The sequence below is a fragment of the Athene cunicularia genome (assembly GCF_003259725.1).
Source record: "Athene cunicularia isolate RWA chromosome 1 unlocalized genomic scaffold, athCun1 chr1_part2, whole genome shotgun sequence".
Lineage (NCBI taxonomy): Eukaryota > Metazoa > Chordata > Aves > Strigiformes > Strigidae > Athene > Athene cunicularia.
In genome coordinates this window covers 23,501,416-23,525,689 of record NW_020799092.1, presented here as the reverse complement: position 1 = coordinate 23,525,689, position 24,274 = coordinate 23,501,416, and the positions used below count along the sequence as shown (strand labels likewise).

The window sequence follows — 24,274 nt, the reverse complement described above, 5'->3', positions numbered from 1 at the left end:
TGAGTAGTATTATTCTGTGTCTATCTGACTGTTTAATGGCCAAGTGGTGAAGAGAGACTAGGCAAAGCATGGATCCTCCTGCAGGGGGGGAATCCAGTAGGAGTCCAAATCCCACAGACAGTAGCAGAACAGGCTCTGATACTACCTATGGAAGACAATGAAAATACCAACCAGATGAATTACTGTGTCTTTCTGTTTTTCTGGATTGTAACATATGGGGAAGAATATGGTTGTGAGACACCAGTTTCCAGCATATCTGCTTATGGAATAGCTTGATGTGTCCTTGCAGGTAAAGGATTTGTCCCAGTGTACTCTTTGAGTTGTATGAGTGATTGTCATTGAACAGAACTTTACCTTGGGTGAGCTACTGAATGTTCAGAACTCTCTGAGTTCAATTAGAACCTGCATTAACAGAACAAGAGTGCTGAATTATTAAGTAGTGCATGTTTCTATGAAACAGCTACCAATTTAAAACAGCTGAAGTCGCACACAGAAGTTCCTGTTCTCTCAAAACAGAGTTACGGTTAGGAATTTAAATGTAATGACTGGACTCCTCTATGCAAGAGCACAATAATGAATTTCAGCCATAGTGGGGCCTTTGCAGTACCATTTTTAATACGACAGAATTTTGAATCCACAGAACTCGGTCTCTGTAATTACAAGCATTTGGCAAGATGTTTCTTTTTAATATATTTATGATAAAAACATAATACTTGGTCTTTCATTACTACTGCATGAGGTAGAATTTCTGCTGGTTTTCTCTCAAGCTTCTCTATACAAATATGGAGATATACTGTGGTAGTGCAGAGGCTAATTTTCTATTCTAACAAAAATCGAGGAAGATTTTCTGAGAAAATATGTTTCTATTTGCAAATGTATTTTTATTTGCTATGTTGCCACCATACATACACAGGTTTGGGAGAAAGTCTTTGCCAGTCTTCCTTTTCTACCTCTTACCCATTCTCTGTTTAATAAACAGTCTCTTGAAGGCAAACAGGCATCAGGAAACACTTGACACACCTGGACAGTATTCCGCAATGTCTCACTGCTTTTCTGTCCAACCTCAAAATTAATACAGTTCAGGGCCATACTACTACATTTGGGAGACCTAGTCAAGGGCAAGACAGTCTTCCACAAAGCTACAAGGTGTGAAAAGGCATAGTGCTGCACCAGTGGGTTTTGTCCTGGGGTTCAGGTAGGAACTACCTTGGATACAGTGGTTCTTACAGTTCCTCGTGGCTTTTTGAAGTGGTTATTCCCTCAGCAGCTGTTGAAGCAGGTGAAGTATGTTGAACGCTGTACGTCTGCATGCAAGAAATCACAGACTGTGGGTCTGTCGAACATTTCTTGCAGGGTCAAGTGAGCAGAAGTATTTTTTTGTGTCTTCAATCCATGAAGAATATACTATGTAGAATCTTACCATTACCACTAGGAGTCATTTGACATGACAACACACAATATGCTTGACAAGCATTAATAGCAGGGTGTTCACAGACCACAAAACTCCAGAAATTCCCCTGTGACATTTTCCTTCTATAGACACCTGTTAATACTGTGTTGGAAGAAAACTGAGAGCAGAGTTGTTAAAAAAAATTGTAGAGTTGAAACTTCTCTTAACTGGAAAATATTGTTTACTGAAGCTATTTTTTTTTTTTTTTAAAACATGTTTTGATTTTAATGAAATATCTTAGTTCAACTTTTATAGAGTGAGGAGTTTCCAACTGCTGTTATTAAATTACTTTTTCCTTCAAAATGAAATTTATGTTAGAGGGTTTTTAAAAATAGAATAAATCAAAACAAAATATTTTAAGTTGTTGACGTAAAACATTTGGTTCACAGTAATTAAAACCACTTTTGAAAACAAACACTTTAGCTTTTCATCCTAATTTGGGACACAATTCCCTCCTTCAATTTTCTTTTCCTGAAATGCTATAAAGCTTTCATTGGAGGGGAAAAAAATAAATATCAGTTATTGCTCTTTTTAGCTTGCATAAGTGCTTGTGAAGACTAACTTTTCATTGCCACCTGTTCAGAACAGATCTTTTGACTCCTTTTTTAGATTGAGATTGACTCTATGGTCCATCTTCCTCATTATTCTTATCCTTGTGATCTCACCTGGGTTACAGGGGAGGAAAAGGAATAGTTTTGCTACCATCAATAAGATTCATTTTAACAGATATTTGGAAAGAAAGAGAATATTTTACCGAACTCTATGCCAGAAAAACATCCCTATCAATGAGAGATTCCAGTCTAAGATGAATGCTTGAAGAGAGCAGGTAAACAACATGGACATGTGAAGAGGAGCAGTGTGAAATATATAGGGGTAGGATGCCTGTGTGTTGTGGTGAAACCAGTGATTCTGTGAATAGAGTAGGAAGACTGGGCAAAAGAGGGAGCAAAGACAGAGACTTTTACAAAGAGAGACAGAGACTGGTGTCTCTGAATGAAGTAGGATTTGATAAGAGTGAGGTATGTGCTGGAAGTTCTTTAAGGTGAGGCTTGTGTATATGGAGAAAGGTGACCAGAAGAACACTAAGAAAGGAATGATGTAGACAAAGTCATCGGTAGGTTTTCTGGGAGGCGCCACTCTCTTCACTCCAGGGAAGTATTCTGATGGGAGGCTGGGTAGAGGAAATATCTGTCTTGCTAAAGAATAAGGCAAGTATAGAAAAGCGTGCACTCCAGAAGTTCTGTGAGGAAGGGGCCTCGTGGTGTCTGTGTTATTTCTAGAGTACCAGAAATCCAGAGGCCTAGAAATTATGACAGAGCTTTTTTTTTTTTTTTTTTTAAATATATAATTCCTGGGGAAACATTTCACCTACTCATTATCCCCAGAGGACATTCTGGATGCAAAGACTGGCAATCCATTCTGAATAACATCTCTGAACAACTTTTTTTTAATGAAGACAAACCACCTGGCATCCCTGGAGGTACTGACAATAAGTATAGACAATTCAGCAAAAGAGAACGGGGTAGATGTGGGTGGTGTTCAGGTAATTTCTCTGGAGAGCATATACCTTAGATATGCCAGGTTCCATGTCTCGGGATAGGAGTAGAGAAGTGGGAGCTGAAATTCCTTGCTGGACCTCTGAAGGCCTCAAAGTGTGATGTTGGAAATTTGGACTTGGAAGTTTGAGGTCACTGAGCTCTCTCGTCTCCTTTGAACCTGTCAGTGTTGTATCACTTCCAGGCCTTTGGAAACCAGATTTCAGGGTTCAGTTGACCAACCACACACAGGCTATGCCTGGCAGCATTAGCACAGGGTTAGTTTTCACCTTCTTTAAAATACAGAACAAATAGTTCATTTATTGAGCAAACAAGCAAACTGTTTTCTCTTGGCTATTTCTCCTGCTGCCTGATGTAGCTCATCTGTGGTGAAATAAATATTAGACATAAATCCCAATAGAAGAAAACACATCTTTTCTTAATAATCCTGCACATTTAGTCAAATTATTTAAAAGGTTCCAGATGCTTAATCTGTTGCTAATTTGTTCATTCTTATTTGAACTTAAATGAAATTGCTTTATTTCTGAAAGAATGATTCCATTTTATTATTCACATGAATATATAGTCTTACTTCTGTTATAACCCTATAGGTTCAGTTAGGCATTTCTACATACAGGGGAAAAGTGGCATTGATACATTTTAAGGAATAGGTGATGCAATTATAATACCTCAATTTGCAGTTGGTGAATTTTGCACAGTACCAATCAATGAACAGTGTAAACTGGTAGTAGCACAATTTCACAAAAAAAGGAAAATAGAGCACATGTAATATCTATCTCCACATGACCTCAGGGAACTTGAATTAATTGTAATAGTAAATTCAGCTTTAGTTATCAGATGTACCTGGGGCAAGGACATTGCATTATCTTGCATAAAAGGACCAGGGAACAAGCTCCTAAAGTTGGAAAGAATCCCATTTCCGACCTGAAACTGTAGCCCAGTAATTAAACTCACTGACTTGCATGTGTATGTGTATTTAGTTTGTGGGGCTTGATGAGCTCTGTGCTCATAAACCTGCTAGGTGAGCACCATCCCCTTCAGCATCTCTGTGCTGTGGTTCCTGAGGAGTCATGGACTAGTGAAAAATTATGGGATGAAGGGACAATTCAGCTCCCTCAGAAGGAGAAGGGGAAACTTGCTCAGCAAACATAACCCCTAAAGCAGGAGCTGATATCTGAGACATCAGATGTTTCCTTTATTCCCTCAGTCAACGTCAGATAACAAAGTTTTGTCATCTTGTGGATCTGGATGGTCTGTAACTTTCTGGGCTGATATTACTAGGGCTAAACCTGGGGGTAGTCATGGCTGTGTTTAGAACACGGAGCTGTGAGGCCCCTGAACAATCGTTTTCTTAGACTGGTGTCTAGGTTGCAAGACTCTGCAGGCTTAAGCACTTCTGGTTTGTGGCCTGATATCAAGTGACAGGATGCCTTAGATCGTTGATTCAGAATCCTGGCTTATTGGAAGGCATATCTGCTTGCCTGTAAGGTCTGCAGGGCATCTCTCCTTGCTTTGTCTGTTGGTGTCAAGGACGCAAGTTGTAAGTCTGTTGGCTCAGGAAGTCACACCTCTCAGCTGGAGGTCCAGGGACAGGCCACTGTGTGGTTTGATACCTATGTCATGTGAAGATAGACGATTTCACTGGGAATGTGTGGGTTAGCAGCTCTGTTGGGTTCCCCTGCTATGGAAAATGAAACTCTGTGAGGCACTGGCTCAGCTTGTCTCTCTAGCTCTTGGCTTTGAGAAAGCATTGGTCTGGTATATCCAATTTTCCCGGTTCTATTCTAGGTATAGATTTCTGTGAGGTAATCATCATACAATTAATATTCTCTTTTGTTTATTAAGGAGCATGTCTTCAATGGCCACTGTTCCCCTGAAATGGCGCTGAGATCGTTGTAGTTGCTCACATGAGTTAGAGTGTGTGTGTACGTGATGAGAGAATCAATTATGTGTGATACTACCTCTCCTCACATCCTACCAGTAACTACTGTTAAATACTTCAATTTTAATTTCTTTTACTGGTAATTTGAGGAAAATACATGAGATTTATCAGCATTTGATGTTTTTCTGAAGAACAAGGAAAAGAAATAGAAAAAGTTCTCAGTATCTTAAATGAGTTTAAGACCACAAGGATAATAGGCATCACAGAAAAAAAAAAAAAATAAAAAAAATCAGGAATTAGGCTTAGAAGGGAGCCCATGAAGATATCTGGTTCCCTCACTGTGCTCCAAAGCAGGACCATTTATACCCAGCGCCAAGTTTTCAAGAAGTTTCTTTAACCTGTTCTTAAAAATCTTCAGTAATGAAGATACCACAACCTCGTTAGGGAACTTGTTGCAACTCTTACCTGCGCCTGTTTGAAGGATTGAAGGATTTACTGTTCCAAGGATTTTCTTCCTGTCCAATGTGTCTTTCTGATAGTAATTTAAGCCCCTACTTTGTACCTCTATCAGCAATAAACATAAAGATATTAATCAGCTTCCTTTACATAAATTTATTTTAAAATACTTTTTTCTTTAATTTTTATATAATTGGATTTCTTCTATAATTCGTGTTACAGAATTTTATTAAATGAATCCATTAACAATTCCATAACAACTGATCGACCTAAACCAAATACAAATTTATAGAAAAGCATATGGCTTAATTTCAAAATTACAAATAATAGAGAATTCTTCAGTATTTCTAGATTCCAAAGATCTTTTTTCCTTCTTCCCTTGTCTCTGCAGGTGTACCAGTAAACAATGCATGTTCTATCAAGGGTGAAAAACAAACATGCCCTTTGCCTTTTGGGAGAGGTCAGGCACGTAGAACGAAACACAAGTGTGCGCCTGTACTGCCTTTCCTCCCGTTAACTCATGATAGAATGGGAAGTTCAGAGACTAACTGAACTACACAATGAGACAATTCTGGCAGACTTTATTTTGGTACTATTTTGCCTCATTGGAGACAAAATGATTGTTTTGTGAGTGTGCGTATGTAATTATAATACAAAGTTCCAACGTTTCGGCAGACGCCTGTCAGAGGTCTCGTTGCCCATATCACAGGCCACTTAGCTGAAACCTTCATCCAAAGACAAACCATCTCTGTAGGTGGCCTAGGCCATATCTGTCACCTTCATTTCAGCCACATATCGTATGTTAGTCAGAGGAATTGGACATGTAATAGAAGTTCTTTATGTCAGATTTACGTCAACAGAGGATTCCAAACAAATCCCTGTAATTTTCCCTTGGACAGGGTCTACCTTGAAAGTCTTCCAGCAGTCCGGTGCAAAGTAGTTGCAACAAATGAGAGGATCAGTCTGCATATTTCTGGGAATTTTGAGGAAATTCTACATCGATGACTTCACACTGAAAGCTGTTTCTCAGAAGAAACACTTTTTCTTAACTTTTGTTGAAATTTGGTTGAAACGTAAGGTTTAAATGCAAGATTCCATACCACTGTAAATGCTTTGTGGTCTTCGGAGTGTAGTTGGGACAGTGTCAGAAAAGGAAGAGATGTAGACAAGTGTTTATGTGGCAGTGTTATGTCCTTCTGTGATCTGCAGTAGGAGCTCTGAGTCTTCTGCATAGGCCAGTGCAGTGGCTGGTGATGCGCCAGGATGCAAAAACACCTCAGTAGTCTAAAACAGCACAAGGTGCATGGCAATAAAATGCCGCACAGGAGGCCTCCCTTGTAGCCTTGCCTCTGATTGGAAAGTGTCCTTTTCTCCCCAGGATTTCTGTCCCTGTTCCCACAGCTTAGCTAAATGGCCGAGTTTATGAATAATCTTGGTAACAGGATCTTGTCCACTTTCTGTGATAACAGCAGTTCAGAAAATCTTCAGCTCGGTATGGGGACTTCGGGCTAGGCTCTGAGGGGAAGTGGCTGAGCCAGCAGTGTGCCCAGGGGGCCAAGAAGGCCAATGGCTTGTGTCAGCACTGGCGTGGCCAGCAGGGACAGGGAAGGGATCTGACTGGTGAGGCTGCCCCTCAATTCCTGTGTTCAGTTTTGGGCCCCTCACCCCAAAAAGGCCATTGAATGACTCGAGCGTGGCCAGAGAAGGGCAACGGAGCTGGGGCAGGGTCTGGAGCACAGGTCTGCTGGGGAGCGGCTGGGGGAACTGGGGGGGTTCAGTCTGGAGAAGAGGAGGCTGAGGGGAGACCTCCTGGCCCTCTGCAACTCCCTGCCAGGAGGGGGCAGAGAGGGGGGATGAGTCTCTGGAGCCAAGGCCCCAGCGCCAGGCCCCGAGGGAATGGCCTCAAGCTGCCCAGGGCAGGGTCAGGCTGGCTCTGAGGAAGGATTTCTGTGCAGAAGGGGCTGTTGGGCGTTGGAATGGGCTGCCCAGGGCAGGGGGGAGTCCCCGGGATCCCTGGAGGGGTTGAAGAGTCGGGCTGACCCAGCTCTGAGGGATCTGGGGGAGTTGGGAACGGTCAGGGTGAGGTTCATGGTTGGACTGGAGGAGCTTCAAGGTCTTTTCCAACCTGGATGATTCTGTGATTCTGTCAAATAGAGCATCCCAAATCACCCTATTTGACTCATGACTCTTTCCAGAGGTCCTCTCAGTGGCCTCATATCCATTCATCTTGGGGATCCTTTCTCTAGTTCTAGAAATAGCACAGGTAGGGTCAGATCACGTCTGTGCTCTCCCAGTATATGTACCCATACTATTCTTGCTCTCTCCCATGTATAAACAACTGCCATAAATGCAGCCTCATCCTTTGCTATATGTGAATGCCAGAGGTTTTTTTAAGTCAATGCATTATAGGTTCTGATTTTTTGCATGTCTCTCAGTTCACTCTGTGGAATTCATGTGTTGAATTTACTCCCATGCAGATCGTGCATGCTTCAGAACATTCGTCTCTTCACTACCTGTGAGAATGACCAAGTATGAATTACCACCATTTCTATTCTCTCCAGATTCGTGTTCACACAGTATTTCGTTGCTCTGAGAACCTATTTAATACCACTTTTTCCTTTACTCTGCATTATTGCTGTTTCTAATTATTTTTCTAGTTGTATCAGCCTTAATTTGTCCTGCTTGAATCTCATTCTATATCATGCTTGTATTTCTGACTTCTCAGCAGCCCCGTAGTTAAATCTCTGTCCTCTTCCCTATTCACAACCTCTCCTAATTTAGTATCATCTGCAAATTCAATTTATATGACTTTCAGAGTCATTGCTACTTTAAAAATAGGAACAGCATACTGATCTCTGACTAGATAATACATCACAGTTTCATGTATAGATTGTCACTACTTTCCACATTTTTCTGGTATGCAGCTACAGAAATTTATTTCGTTGGTATACCTACACCATTTTTATTGATGATAGGAAAGAATCAAACACGCATTTTCAAGAGAATGAAATGTGAAACATTGATTCCCACTGTTTCCAGTTTTGCCAGCTGGTTTTGTATTAATTCCAACTGGGACATTTCAAGGCAGCTTTCCATAGATCTACATTTTACTGCCAACTACCAACACATCTTGAAGGAAAAAAAAAAAAAAAAAGGTGAGTGATCTGGGATGCTGGTGGGAAGGAGCTCCCTGGAGATCTCTGTGTGTTTTCTATACGGTTTTAGCATAGATATATACACAACATGAATAAATATTGCCTAATTCAGCCCAGTGTATGGGTAGTTATTTCTGTTTGGAAATCAGAAAGAATTTGGAATTAGAGTGCTAGGAAATTTTGTTCTCCATCTTATGTTTAGATCTGGGAGATCTAAACAACTTCATATGAAGTTGTTGTTGGCTTAGTGAAAAGCAGTTAAGTTGTGCTTGTCAGTCAGCTTTGGTCTAGTATCTCTATCCCCTTCTGTCTTTCCCTTCCAGCTTCACTGACATCTTTTTCTTAGTATTCTATGCTCTTCTACTCTGTATCGTGCTCTGTGTGTGTCTGTGTGCATGTGTGTGTGAAGATATGGGGATGTTCATTATGGATATCTACTCAATACGACTTTCTTCATAGTCAGCCAAAATAAATATTTTTCCAAGACATGGGGTCAGACCAAGCAGTGGGTTGGACTCTGACTCTTCCCTCTGGAAGTGCCTCTTTCAGCACAGACTGCAGGTGAAGCTCGTAATAGTTACTGCCACTATAATGAGGCAAGGCTTTGTGAGTACCTGCTCCCCTCATACTACTTCCTTTGTGTAACGCATCTGGTGTCTCCGTTTCCCAACTCCCAGTCCTTGTTCATTTTTCGTGCTCATGGCATGGTGATACGTATCTAGTACTTGTTGAAGAGTTAATACAGAAATATCAATAAATGTCACTGTCTGGCTTTAAACAGCCAGGTAAAATGGCTCAGCAGGAGAAAGCGCATGGGCAGGACCCACGTATCTCTGAGATGTGGCCTTTTTGGAGCAGACATGGAGACAGCTAAAGGCTGCTTTGCTCTTATACCCCTCCCCATTTTTCCAGTCTTCTATTTGTTGACTGTTTACCCAGAACTCGTCTCTGCACTTCATCTATATATTATTAGCAAAAGTTTGCCTTTGTATATTGTGTTCTTCAAATGAGTGTCGATTATTATAACATATTCAAATGTCAGAATACAAACTTAATGAACATTTTACAGCTGCCAATAAATGCTCTGGAGTCAGGAAAAGAATCTAGCACAGCCACATCCCTTTTTAATTATTTCCTTGCTTCCCAAACATTTAATTACCAACTTTTAAATGTTACTGAAATTTACACCCCTTCACTCTCCTCTGCTGTTGGTGTGATCATTCACAGTTTGTGTAAGCTAAATTTGAAATTGCAACCAAAGGAAACCCATATTGTGTTGCGTGCCTTTTTCTCCCACTCTGTGTGGGGATAAGTGACTTCACATGGCGTAAGACAATGGAGAATCTGGTTTTAAGTGTGCAGTGCCAAAGACTTGGGGTGAGATTCTGCTCCATTGAAGTCACAGGGAATTTTGTGATTGATTTCACAGGAGCAAGAATTTCAGCCTAGATTCTTCAAGTTTAGGACACTGGACCAGAGTTGGGCCAGATAAGCTTCAAGAAGTATAGAAAGGGCATCTTTACTCAGAGTCTAGCACTAAATGTATCTCATCCGGAACCGAAATCATACGTTCAGTCAAATTTTTTAATTATGTTCCCTTCACATTGAAGGGAACTAATACATGCAGTTTCAAAATGTAACAAGACTATTAAATGTTGCTAAGAGACTCCCATATAAAGAATTGTAATTTGAGCTTTGCAAATTGCAGAATTGCCAACTGGCTTAGTTCCACTGGGCCCAAGTTGCTTATATTAAAATATATAATGGTGACTGAATGAGTGATTTTACAGATAAATTTCAGGTAAACTGTTATCTATCTGAGGCAAATAGACGAAGTTACAGAAGATAAGATAATTTTGGACCTTTTTATATTCTAGAGAGAGATCCTGCAAGTAGTTCGTTGTCTGATTGTGTAACCAACACATTTTAAAAAGATTTACATAGAGAAGATAGTCCTATACTTTAAAAAAAAAATTGACAGAGAGAAAATCACTGCCAGTATTAAAATGGTAGGGTTTTTTTTTTAATCACTGCCAGTATTAAAATGGTAGTGAGTTATGAGAACTAGTACACGGTAATTTTTTTTTTTTCCTGAAAAATTATACTGGATAAGTTGTTTTAAAATGTACCATGTTTATTATTCCATTAACTTCTCCATCAGATGCTCACAGTTTACATGCGAAAGCGTGAAACCAGATTGACTATTAGAGTAATGGCGTTCTGGATTTCAGGGTACAAAGTGGTTGAAAATCCAGTTAACTCCAGAACAATGTAAGGTAGAGAGTACTGCTGATAACTGATTTTTTTGTAAAGCCACTTTTTGAAACTCACCTTGTTCTCCCCTTGTTTAACATACCTGATAGGTCTGTGTCTGGTCAATATCAAACTGTATTGAATTAATCGAACTGTGCAAATTAAAGGAGGCATGTCTGACGCAGAATCTGTCTTCCTTAGGCATGACTATATTTATATAAGCATATTTTAAAGCCATGAGTGGCATTTCAATACCTTCTTTGAGATAGGAGCTCAGGAGTTACACTAAAAAACAAAAATTGAGCAGGTGACAGGATATTCCTCCATGACATGAACTTAATTTGTCTCATTCCACTACCACCTTCCCTACTATGACAGACCTGTGTACCACTGTCAGTCAGTTGCTTTGGAAATCCCACCAGATGTCTAAGTGTATTTGTGCATCTGTCCCTTTGCCTTCTCAGGATCAGACTCATTATGATTTATTAATCATCTACAAAGAGCATTGATAAACAATGAATATTTATGACTACAGATGTAACCCTATTGTTTGTGTAAATTATAGTGTTTTCCTGGTAATGTTCTGAATGGCTTCAAGTTTACATAAATAATTCATACTTGTAAAGCCATATGTTAAACTGTCATTGTAAAAAAAGAAATGCTGCCAGTTTTCACTTGAACCATATGTAAATATCAAGAAGTTGATTTTAAAGTGATATAAAGACTAAGCACCTTAATGCCATTTACACAATAACGATTGCAATATGCTACAATGCACTAGATGCATTAAGATGACTATCAAAAGCAGTTTTAAATACAGCAAAAGAACCATTTTTATTTCTGAATAAAGTGTGTTAAATTAAACAAGTCTAACTTTACAAATTTAAATTACAGCCATGGCAAACCTCCAGCCTTTTGTCATTATCTTTAAGTAAATGAAGTGGCTTGAAATACTTCCTTGAAACTACTGCAAGGAGCATTAGATCTTTTATCTTTGAAATGAAGGTAGAATTTTCAGTGACATTTTCATATTTGTATGTCATTTTTGAGACATTCTGACCCTACCTGTCTACATACCCTACAGCTAATAATCTCCTGATACAGTCTAGGTACATGCTGTTGCTGCAGAGGGAAAATCAGTAAGAAATCTAGTTGGCATGTTGTGGCTTACCCTTATTCCAGCAGTGGTGGCATGGTTGGGCAAATGGGCACATTCACCATGCCTTGGAGAACTTTGATGACAGATTTCATCTGTGGGCTGTGGCTCCTATCTCAGTCCTACTTGAATAATGAGAGCTAGTTTTTGTCTAAGGTGTTCACTGTATGCGTGTGATATACGTACCCCCCCACACACACACATTTAAATGTGTGTGTATATGTCGTTGTGTGTGTGTGTGTGTATATATATATATATATATATATTACACATATACACCTATAGATACATACTTTGAAAAAGTTCAGAATATAGTATTAAGACTGATAAGGACTAGAAGCTTTTTGGATTAGCGGATCCTTTCCTCCATTCTGCCAGCGCCTCTGTTGATAGAGAAGAGGCTGGTGTCTTCTTTTCTGCTGGGTTTCCTTGTTCTCCATGACTGGAAGTACGAGCCTCACCTAACACAGTAACGTCAGATGTCTGGTCCTGTGGGAGGGATGTACATATGTCTATCTTGGGGCACAAGGACTTGGCTACTCACGCATGCTTTCATAAGCCTTGTTATGTGAAAGGCCAAGTGAGTGGCCCATGGCAGGGCTATAGTCTGTGGGAAATTTGTTTCCAATCACATCACAGGGGAAGAAACACAGCTGTGGGCTTGACTGTTCCCATTCTGAGTGGTCTAAGCTAGCAGGAAAGCCAAGAGGTTGCCTGATCACAGTTTGTAAAAACCTACAGCCAAAACCAAAAATCTGCCAGTAGATGCTCTTAACTGACAAAGTTGTAGCTAAATGCCAAGGCTGGAAGATGCAGATAAGCAAATTCAGCTTGGAAATAAGCCATACATTTTCAACAGCTAGGGTAATTAGCAGTTGGAATGACCTAATAAGGCTTGTGACTTATTGTTCGTCACAGAAATGCTCAAGCTGTGATTAGAGGTTTCTCTAAAAAACGTTAGTTAAAACACATTTATTATCCTTATAGCTAAAATCATCTCAAGAAAGTTCCACAGTTGCAAAGGAGATCAAGGCTGGCTGGTTAACAATAACACTGCTTAGCCTTAAATTCCATTAATTTCCACGATCCTAGTACTGAGCTTTGCACACACTTCTCATAGTTCTCTCTTCTGCATTGCTTCCTCAAATGATTTAGAGTGTGTCCATTAAGCTCCACTGAAAGCTATCAGGGTGTCTGTACTATTCTGTGTGTTTCAAAGGCAGCAAAAAGTTTTTAATCAAAGGTTTTGCAGTTCAGCTGGCTCCAAATGAGTCTTGGCAGTTCGTTTTCCATGTGCAAGCCTGAAACAGAATGTTGCTCACAAAACAGAGCCATCTTTACTCTTAAAATGCCCTTTACTGCTTTCTAAGTAAGAAGAATAGAAAATGTTCTCTCTTTGCATGGGTCTCAAACCAAAGCCTGTTTCAACTTCTGTGGGAGTGTGTAGGTAGAATTCCCAGGGACATATTCAGACTGGGATAGACACAGGCATTGGCAGATGCCCAGGGTGGCAGCAGTTTTGTCTTTCCTCTCAGAAGTTTGAGGGCTGGTGGTTCCTAATACAGGCTGGAACAGTCCTATGAACTTGTCCAGAGGTTTTTAGCTGTAATTACCGCTGTGGGCCACTGAAAGATCCCAGAAATTCTGATGTGAGTTGACTGCATTTCATTTTGTGTTGCCACCCTGGAATCCATTTTTTCCTGCCTGTGTTGCAGGCTTATTCTGGCTCTTAACTTCTTTTAACCTCCAGATAGCACTGAAATACGCTTTTCTCTTTGCCTTTATCTTATTTCACGCCCAAAGTAAAATTATAGCAGCCCTTTATTTCAGAAGCTCATTTCATTCCTTGTCTTGAGCCTGCTATAACACATGCAGTATTTTGGGTGTTTCGCAAATACAGAAGAGCTGTATTTGGTACCACAATTCTTATTTCTAGATGATAATTTTGAACAGAAGAGTTTGCACACAAATGAAAACTTTTGTTTCTACAAAGACAAGTGCAGTTACAAAAATTACATTTATTTGTTTGATGCTTCCTGGGTGTACTTAGACATGAACTTCTGGATTTTGTCCTTGGAAATATAATTTTGTGGCTTTTTAGTGTTGCTAGCTGTGCAAGACCTTAGGAAGCCAAGAGAGAGTGGTCCTGGATTCCATTCTTCCCTGAGCATCTTTTACTAAGTTCCAGTAAATTATTGCAGCAATGTGCAAAGACCAGTGAAGTCACAGGGGTTGCCCAGGTGCAACCGCACTGAAAAGCCTGAATTTCAGAACTGGAGTTACAAAGCAGGATGCAGAAGAGAGAAAATATGTTTCTTTACTCCCCAAGTGCAGGTTGAGCTGGCATGGCTGATTGTTAGAAACACCTGCTTTGAGGAGGTGTTCTCTTGTGGGACAATATAAATAAATAACTGAAATACTTGTGATCTGAGCAAACTGGCTGTGGTTTAATTCACAGAGAAACATAGAATAGTTTTCACAAAGACGCTTGGTGCTGTCCAAGTGCAGTATATTTCCAGGTTTTCACAGCTCAGAGGCCCACCTGAGCATGCAGAGCTGCACGTGTTGGATCTTTGCCATGTTAGGTAACTCATAAGGAAATAAACCATCCAGCAAAACCTAGATGGTGCTTAATTATTTTTTTTTTCTTTTCTGATTTTTTAATTTTCTTTTTTTCTTTTCTAATAGGAAAGAAATGTATTCCTGTGTGGAACACACTGCACACCATGTTAAATATCGAAACAGAAATGCATCACTACACCCAGAACAACCATTTTTTTCCCTCCAATACAACTGCAAATACATCACTGTATTTAAAGAAACTGAAAGAAAGATTTCAAAAGATATATCTTTTAGTTTGCTTGTTCACCACAAAAATATATTCTCTGTCCTGAGGTTTTCTGTCTGCATATAAATATTTCCCTGCAATACAGTTTCTCCTGGGGAATATTCCACAGTGTCATCGAGATTGTTCTTCACATGATTTGTTGCATGTTGTTATGTCAGCAAATGCATACACCTCTTGGACTGCTCCAGATAGATTCCCTGCCTGCCTGGCTGAGTTTTCATCAACCTTCAAGAAAGCTTTCCTACCCCCGACTAAAATCTAGGCGATGTTCTCTAATGCACATTTATTGATTAGAATGGGGCATGTGACGTATCCTATGAGAAATTCATGAATGAATTCCACTACCTTAGGATAAACCACACTTGATGCAGTGTGCAAGTGTAATATTTTGATCGCAAAGGTGTTCTTGATACCTCACAGTACAGTCTTTTAGCGGCTAGATGGCACTATTGCCAGAGAGTAGAATCAGGTGATAGAAAATACCAAGCGAATTTACAGATCTGGATTTCTTACCAAGAGCCGGAGCGAAAGGAAGCCTTCAGCTGCCTAATATATTGATTTAAATTTCAGAATTTGGTTTGTGCCGTGAATGTTGTCTAAGTAACTCAGTAATATTTTCAGCCGGCTTTTTTATCTCCCCCTAATGGCATGGCAAATCAGGCGTGGTGTTCAGATCTCCCTTCGGCTGAGCGCTACAGAAAATGGCAAACGTGTGGCAAAGTCACCTAAAGTTAAAGGGAGTCCATGCATGAAAGAGAAAGCTGACTGGATGGCATGCTGATCTTCTCTTCCTTCCTTCCTCCACTTGCCTTCTCCTGCGCACACCCTCTCCTCCCTCCTCTCCCTAATTTCCCTCTTTGCCTCATTCACTGCAAGAGGCCGGGGAAGCACTGCCCAAGTGTCATCGCCCCACCAAGCTCTGTTCAATCCGCTCTGCCTTGTTCAGTGCGCAGAAACAAATGTGATTTTTCATGCCGTTGCACCACCACCACAGAGGCGCCGGGTGCTGGTGCCCAGTCACTGGCAGCAGCGGCTGCAGGGGTGCCTTCTGTAAGAAGCAGCCCAGGCTGCTCCAGTGGTCCCACCGCAGGGCACAGCTGAGCGCCTCGGCACAATCTGGGAAAGTGTGTGTAAGAAACTCACTGGCAGTGAGGAGAGAGGGAGAAAGAATGTGAGAAAACCCTGCGAGCACCAAGGTGAGAAAGGGGAGGAGGGGAGAAGGCGCTCAGGGTGTCCGAGCAGAGATTCCCCTGCAGCCACTGGAGTGACCATGGTGGAGCAGGGATCTCCTGAGGGCCACCATGGAGCAGATACCACACTGCAGCCTGCAGAGGACCCCATTCTGGAGTGGGTGGGTATTTCCTGAAGGAACTGCAGCCCCTGGAGAGCCCACGCTGGAGCAGGTTTCTCCTGAAGGACTTCAGCCCATGGAAGGACCCACACTGGAGCAGGAGGACAGTGTGAGGAGGAAGGAGTGGCAGAGATGAGCTGTTATGGACTGACCCCATAACCCACCGTTCCCCATCCTCCTGCACCACTTGGGGAAGGAAATAGAGGAGGCCAGAATGAAGGACTGAACTTGGCCCTGGGAAGAAGTTGGGATAGGGGTGAAGTGGAAGGAGTTTTTAGTTTTGCTTTTATTTCTCACCATCCAAACCTATTTTCAATCGTGATAAATTATTTTTTCCCCCACGTCATGTCTTGTTTGCCTGTGACAGCAATTAATAAGTTATCTTCCTGTCTTTACCTCAGCTCACAAGCTTTTTCATCTTAGTTTTCACCCCCATCATCCTGTTGAGGAGGAATAGTGAGAGTGTCTGGGTGGGCATCTGGCAGCCAGCCCATATCAACCCACCACAAGAGAAAGGACTATTTCTGTCATTTTCAGCAAGGTATTTTCTTTGGAGGCAGTCCATAATTCATTTAGTAATTCCCAGTAATAAATTTAAATTTTAAGAATCGGTTACGCTTCTAAATCTTTATTCCAGGAACTTGTCTTATTGAACTCATCAGGCACAAAGTACTTTTGAAAAGCAATAATTTATGTAAAACAAGTATTCAGGTGCTAGACCTAGGGCTTCCAAAATGACTGGTGTTGTTAGATGCCTCTACATTCTTAAAGCATCTGCTGAGATTAAAGGAAAGAAACACTCTAATAACTGCAGTTCTTAAACTCTCCTGAAGTTGGGACCCTTAAATGGGTTAATCCTAATGTCTCTTAATGCCTGGAAATGTAGGCTTAAGCACATCTTAACTTCTGATAGTCATCTGGAAAAGTACATGTTAATCATTGCCCAATTTCCTCATTTTCTTTCCTTCCTGTAACTACCCAGTTCTATTTTTCTAAAAACCCCAAACACCTCTCCCCCTAAACAGGACAAATAGCTATTTATTTTTCATAATGGACAACTGTTTCTTATGATTTTCCCTGATTTCTCAGTTTTGTAAGTTGCTGAGGAGTTATCAGCATGTGATTTTTTTTTTTTTTTATTTTTTTTTTTTTTTTTTTTTTACGAGATAGCTAGTAGATAATGTCAGAATCCTGGCTGATGCTTCAAAATACAGTAAATGTCTTACATCACCAGAAATATTGACCAAAACCCCACAAAACATGAAAAACCTTGGTCACTTTTCAATTCAGGGTTTGGCCAGCATGATTCATGACATGTGAAAGTTTGATCTTGATATTATGATTTCATATTTTCCAAAACTCTTACTGCTAGAGAGATTTTTTTTGAAGTAATTTTCTTGGTAATTTTTGCCAGTTCCTGGCCCTTTTGTATAAATCACAATTTTCTCTTTCTACTTCAGTATGGTTATAAAATATTTGATTTTTTTTCTTTAACTGCTTTGGCTAGCATTGACTCGTTCTGCCGGTTTGCTGCTTTAGTGTTTTTCCCCTAGTGAAACTGTTAGATGTGGTGTCCTTCAGGCCTTCTTGGAGTATATTCACTTAGACCTTCTTTACGTCCTGTATAATTGCTGAGTGGTAAAAGCCAAAATGAAATGAAATGCATCTGTGCTTTCACAGAAATGCTTTTTAAAGTAGCCTTCCAGCTAAATGATGGACTCCATTTATGTACTGTATGGAGTATTTATGTACTGCATACATTGGGCCAAATTATTTGTGCTTCTGCTTGGGTTTGCTATGGCCCAGTCCTGCCAGCATTCTCCCAAAGGAGGCATGCTCGACTTGCCTGTTTGAACAGCTGAGCTGAGAAGAGGGGATGCTGAGTAATGCTACTTTCCACGGTGTTTAAGGCACCACCACAATGGCAATGGTTATGTAGACAGGATCATGTCTTTGGTCTAATTCCACATCCCAGTAAAGTCCATGAGAAAATTCCCAGCTGCATTTCTGCACTTGGAGTATATACACCGTACTTCTAGTGCTTCTTTGGGAAAGCCTTTTACAAAGGCTACTTCCTGATTTTTTATTTTTATCTGAGGACAGTTGTGCCTTAGAAATGGTTTATTTGAAACCTTTGACCTTAAGTCTAATTTGATTTAAATAATTCAGAATAACTGGGTTAACTCCAGTGTAAGTGAAGTACTAGTCCATGGGATAGCAACGGTGGTTCACAGAAAAGCAAACAGCAGCTGGTTCTGTGTCCTTAGTTAATTCAATTATATAATTTTAGTTTAACTTAAACAAAGTAATGACCTTCTTATTATTTTAAGAAACCTATTTTGAGAGAAAAGAATCGTATTTCTTATATAAATCTACTTTCAAATATCCTCTTTAGATGTACACGTTGCTAGAGATGGAGTTAGGTTTGTGTGGGGAGTAAAAGCATACTAGATTTCACTGATCACAGTTGCTTTAAATTATGCAATGAAGAGAGAGATGCTGTTTGCACATGAAGAAAACAAGGTTGGCAGCAGAGATCACAGAAGGGGCTTGCCTTTGTGGTTTCTCTCTTCTATAGACCAAGTACCAGGAGAAGGATCGGGCTGTCTTTGCAAGAACTAGCTTAGGGGCCACATTCGTCTAAAGTAATCATTAGACGAAAAATCTGAGTTCAAATGGTAGTAATCATCCTTTTCATGATTTCTGTCTCAGGCACTATTCTTCTGAAATTTTACAAGAAGCAATTAAAAATAAATGGCTGAATCTTGCTTTGTCTAAATGTAAATTATGGTGAATCTCAAGGCTTACTCCTGATGTTATGAAATTTAGTAAGAGCTGAACACGTTTCTTCACATATTAAAATTATAGTTACACATGATTTCTGATTTTTACAGGCATTTTCTATATATCTTATTTAACCTCTTACCCTGTTTTCTCTCAAATTAAAGTCTGCTTTAAAATATCGGTGTCCTAAATCTTATAATCATCTTCAAAATTACAACAGGAGTAGGGGAATTGAGAACATTTTTCAATAACAGATCTTACTAGCTCCAATATTTGCTATTGTACGGTTCTGTAATGTCTATTAATTTCTTTGTGTTTTGTCACAGGATGAAGAGAAGCTGACATGGAGTGACCGTATGCCTGGATATGCAACAAATATTGGATTGATTTTATTTATGGTAATATAATCTGCATTTCTGCACGTCTATTAGGTGTGAGAAACTTTGCAATGAGCATCTTGAGTGGAATCATGAATTAGTATTCTCAAAGCTGCTAAAAATCTGAAGAAAGCGAGGGTTATAACCTGCAGTTTGTGAGAAATATGTGTCCTATTAGGAAGACTCGTAGAGCTCGATGCCTACCTCCAGCTTTATTGTCTTTTTCCAAAGGCTGCTTATGAGGGGGCTGTTGGCTAGATGACCTGCTGTAATGACAGCAGCTCCTTCTTTGGTTTTTGATCCATCCTTCATTATGTGATAGAGGGAAGACTGCTGTGTATTTGCTTGTGTGCGTGGTATTGCCTATGTTCTGTCCAGATGACATACAGAAGTGTTGAGCTTACTGAATAGGTGACATACAGCAGGTGACAACAATAACCGTTGCTGAGAAGTACGTTGTCCAACACAATTCAGGGATGCACTATGCTGTAGTAGAGGAAGACCATGGTATACAATCCTCACTTGAGAACAATAAGGTGTGCAGGTCAGCCAACTGTAAAGTGTGGACACCACTGTCCTAGCGAAATTTCCAACAGACCATAAACACATCATCAAGCTGCTAGACTTTGTAAACAGCAATACAAAGCCTGGCTAATGAACCTTAAATTACGTTGTTAAGCATCCCATTATCCCTCTGGTTACAGAAATTACTGAATGAAAGCCTGCACTCACTTCTAGAGCCAGTATAAAATGGCAATGAAATCTGCTGGTTTACACCACAGGAGAATCTGGCATGGGAAACTTACTTAATGACTAAATTATTTTAAAATACATAGGTGCATTTCTAATATACTGGAATTTGCATATACTGCAACAGATGTCCTGTGAAGATTGAATTTCTATCTCTGACAATCAAAACCATTTTATATTTACGATGGAGTCAAATTAATGTCTAAGTTTTTATAAATATATGCGTATATATTTATGAAGATATATAAATTGTATATTAAGTATAGTTTCTGTACATATTAGGTTTGTCATTCATATATATATATGTATGTACTTAGAACATTTTAAGTGAGTTTATTGTCCTGAGGCCATATCAAGCTTTTTTTTTTTTTTTTTGAGACAGAACCTCTAACTGGCATCAGTTGGGACTTTGCTTAAAGCAGAGTATACTGACTATGACTAAGCATATAGCCATGATTTCATTCTTTTGCAGACAAGGTGCTTACGTGTGCTCTTGACTTTAACCATATGTTTAAATCTCCCCTAAGCATGAGCTTAAAGTGCTTTCCTGAGTCATAGCCTATGTATGACATCTTCCTGCTTACTGTAACATCTCAGAGAGATTTATAAAGGTAAAACATAGAGCTCCGGTTGTTCAGCTTCTAGTGGAGCTATGCTGGCTTTCAGCAGTTGGAGAAGTGGCCGCAATGATTTTTTTTTTTTTTTTTAGGATATTTTGAGCATTAGTAAGATGTAAGAACCTACAGGAGACAACTTACAAACCATGCGTGAAATTTAAGTCAGCTCTTGATGAGGTAGAGCCAGCTTTGCTTTCCCATGTGGAGATTACAATCTACACTTTATGTAATGTTTCTTTTTTTTTTTTTCTTGCTAGATTAGTAAAACAGGAATTGGAAACATCAGACTAAAGTTTGCTGTCAGCTTGTGCAATAGAATCACACTGAGGAAACTAAATTGGTCTCATCTACCTCCGTTATTATTATTCACACAGACTAATTCTTTTACCTGTAAGCACTACATACGCAATAGGTGATGAAATCTTGAATTTATGTGTGCATGTGCACATATACAGCACACAGACATAGAAGAACCAGACACAGATACACACACACACGCACGGGCTGCAGTTTCTAGTGCTGCAGAAGTGATTGTTGAAGTCTTAATATTACCTTTTCCAGGCCCAAAGGGTCTGGCAGCACAAACTCACAGGTATTTTCCATGATGATGTCTAGATTGCTATGGAATGATGCTGCTGTGTTCTGTCCCTCCTTCCCCCAGTTTACTTGCCATACTGTCCCTGATGATTCTTAACCCTGCTAATGGTTTTCTTACTGTAAAACCTTTCCTCTTTATTTTTCATTTGAATACTTCTTTTGTATACTTCATTTTTGTGAATCCTCTTTCAAGAACGGTGTTGGTTTTTTTTTTTTTTCTTTCTGGCTTTTCCTCTGTCTTTATTAAGCTAGGTATGCTGTTGGTTTCTTTAAAAGTGTGGGTTGAAATAAAATGCTGGGTTTGGTTCTCTTGCCCAGTCAGTTTTGGTGTTTTACACCATGAAATAATTCAACAGATTTACAGATGCTTTAAAATCTGGTCACAGCAATTTTCTTGTACGCAAAGCCTCACTTGGCTGCAGAGGAGGCAGAAGATCCAACCTCAATTTAAGCAATGTCTTTTAGCACCGAAGTCCACAAGTCTTTTTTTTTTTTTTTTTTTTTTTTTTTTTTAGTAAGACCAGTGGTAGGTGGATGTCTAGGCTCAGTTGAGCATACACAGGTTTGGCGTGTGTGTGATTAGTAAATAGCACATGTCACAGTTTAGAAACTCCACATTTAGAAGGTACATGTCATGGCGAAGATTTCTGAGTTTGTGATGAAAACACTGATAGCTGCTGGAAGAGAGCAGGATGACGTGGAGCCTTGCCATCACTGGAACCTTTCTTTGTCTTCATTGCATGTGGCTCAGCCAGAGGAAGGAAGAAAACCAATTAACGTCATGGCACAAGATTTCAGCCTGTTCCTTCTTTTGGACCCTATTGCCCTATTCTTACTCACATGGCATAATACTTGACTCTAGAATAGCCCCACTGGGGAGCTAAAGAACTATTTGGACATTAAACTGTTATCCTACTTGGATGAAGGTATCAGTCTAGCCCATGGGGTTTTATAGCTTCCTTCTCAGATCTAGTATGTTTTCCTGTTTGTCTTCATTCATACCAGGCTCAGTAGGTGACCTTTTCTGCAGCCAATTTTTACATCTGTTTCTAAGCAATTCTGTCCTTAACAGACTAGTTTAGATATTCAGTGAAGAAACTGTCTGCCATGGTAGGGAACAGAACAAGCCAGATAAAAAGTTGACAATGACAACAAAAGGCAAAGTAAGCAGTTGAATGAAAGGCGACCATCTGATCTGGAATCTGGGCAAAAGAGGTATTGTAAGGAATTGGAGAAATTCTGTGAAGATACAGGAACCACTCCCTCCCAGTGACCATCTGGGGAGTAAGAACTGTGCTCTCAGTTACTGTGCAGTCCTACAAGGCCTCCTCAATTTTCTTTTGTTGCTGGATGCATAGATAATGAAGACTCCTAAAGGAGTGTTTTTCCATCTGTGTCTAAGCAGATGTTGAAAAACAGCTGGGCAACCGAGTACTTTCTGAAGCCCTGGTGCTTTTGCAAAACCAATACCTTTGTTCTTTAAACAAACAGAACATATTTTTGGGGTAACTTTGTACATTTTGCGATGGCACTGCATGGATTGAAAAAGCCTCAATAGTGCAAGCCTCCAACAATCTTCCTCATTGCTATGGTTCAAGTTGCACCAGGGAAAGTTCAGACTGGATATTAGGAAGCATTTCTTTCCAGAAGGGGTTGTTGGGCGTTGGAATGGGCTGCCCAGGGAGGTGGTGGAGTCCCCATCCCTGGAGGGGTTGAAGAGTCGGGTCGATTTAGAGCTTAAGGATGTGCTGTAGGTGGGAACTGTGCTAGAGAACGGTTGGACTAGATGATCTCCAGGGTCCTTCCCAACCTAGATGATTCTGTGGTTCCCTTGAATCCTTTATTCAGGTTTAATAGTTTGCTATTCAACTTCCTTGAACTGAAATTTCCTCTTTCTGTTTACTGATGGCTGTCCTTGATGACTTTTCTTCCAGTATGGTTAAGATAGCATTTCTAAGTGGAAGCTTGTTACGGAGATAGGTTTCTGTGGACGCCCAGAGAGCTCATCATCTCCAGAGAGTTACATACAAGTTTACTTTGCTGGTTTTCCTTGTTCACCATTAAAGTAAAATTTTCAAAGAAATCCAGATGGGAAAGAAATAGGAAGAGTATTTGGAAGGTGATAAAGAGGAAGGAATCTGTGATCTAAACTAAGAAAAATAAAAAAGCTTAAGGTGACTGTAGAGGTGGAATGTCAATTAGATTACTGCCTGGTGGTGGTTTTTTGTTTTTCTCTCTTTGTTGGGGATATTACTCTCTACTCTAGTGATAGCTTCTGCAATGGGCAAATCAGGTAAAAGTTCTGATCTGTTCCTGCACCACTTCTGTCACAGCAAGAGTTGAGCAGATAGTTCAACATGAAGCAGATTTTTTTTTTTTTTTTCTGTATGTTTAGTAGGTAAGTGAAAAGAAAAAGATAAAAATAGGCAGAAAAATTAGAACTGTTTTCTCAACACAATGAAAACTACAAAAAGAAAGGGAATATTTTTTTCACCATTTGAAACATTTTCAAAGTGTTTTATGTTTAGATTTTTTTCTTTAAACCAGTATTTGAATTAAAAATATTAGCAAGAGGCAAAACCTCATCATTCATCTACTTTTCATTTAAAATTGAAACACCTCTTTAAACAATCAAAATAGGATATTTTACTAGATCCAAGATTTTATTACTATTTTCTCACAAAATGTCTTTGTGAATTTCATCTGAAATCTCCAGCAGTTTCTCCAAATTGTTATTTTTTAGTAAGTTTACAAGTTCTGCATTAAAAACAAATGTGCCCAGATTTCATCTGCAACCTTTAATATAGCTCTCATTCTTGTTCTAGTTCTTTTGCAACAGTATTTTTCATAAGACAACCTTCCTCTGTATACAGAAATTCAACAGATTATTGGTGGATCATTAAAATGACTTAAATTTCCTTAAACCTGCATTGTGAATATGGGCCCCTAGGCCCACTGAAATAATTGCAATAATCTAATCTTTAACATTTAGGTAGTCTCTTTCATCTGAGGATCTCAAGTTGTTTTACCTAAAATAAGGAA

The 24,274-nt window shown here is 39.7% G+C and overlaps 1 protein-coding gene across 1 annotated transcript in view; it reads left to right on the top strand.

The window, feature by feature from the left end:
- Window positions 1-24,274, top strand: part of ANO2 (anoctamin 2) — a 192,591-nt gene that overhangs the window by 128,265 nt on the left and 40,052 nt on the right. The window contains exon 15 of the mRNA XM_026862090.1: window positions 19,218-19,289. Within this exon, the coding sequence (XP_026717891.1) occupies window positions 19,218-19,289 (72 nt within the window). The remainder of the gene's footprint in view (window positions 1-19,217; window positions 19,290-24,274) is intronic.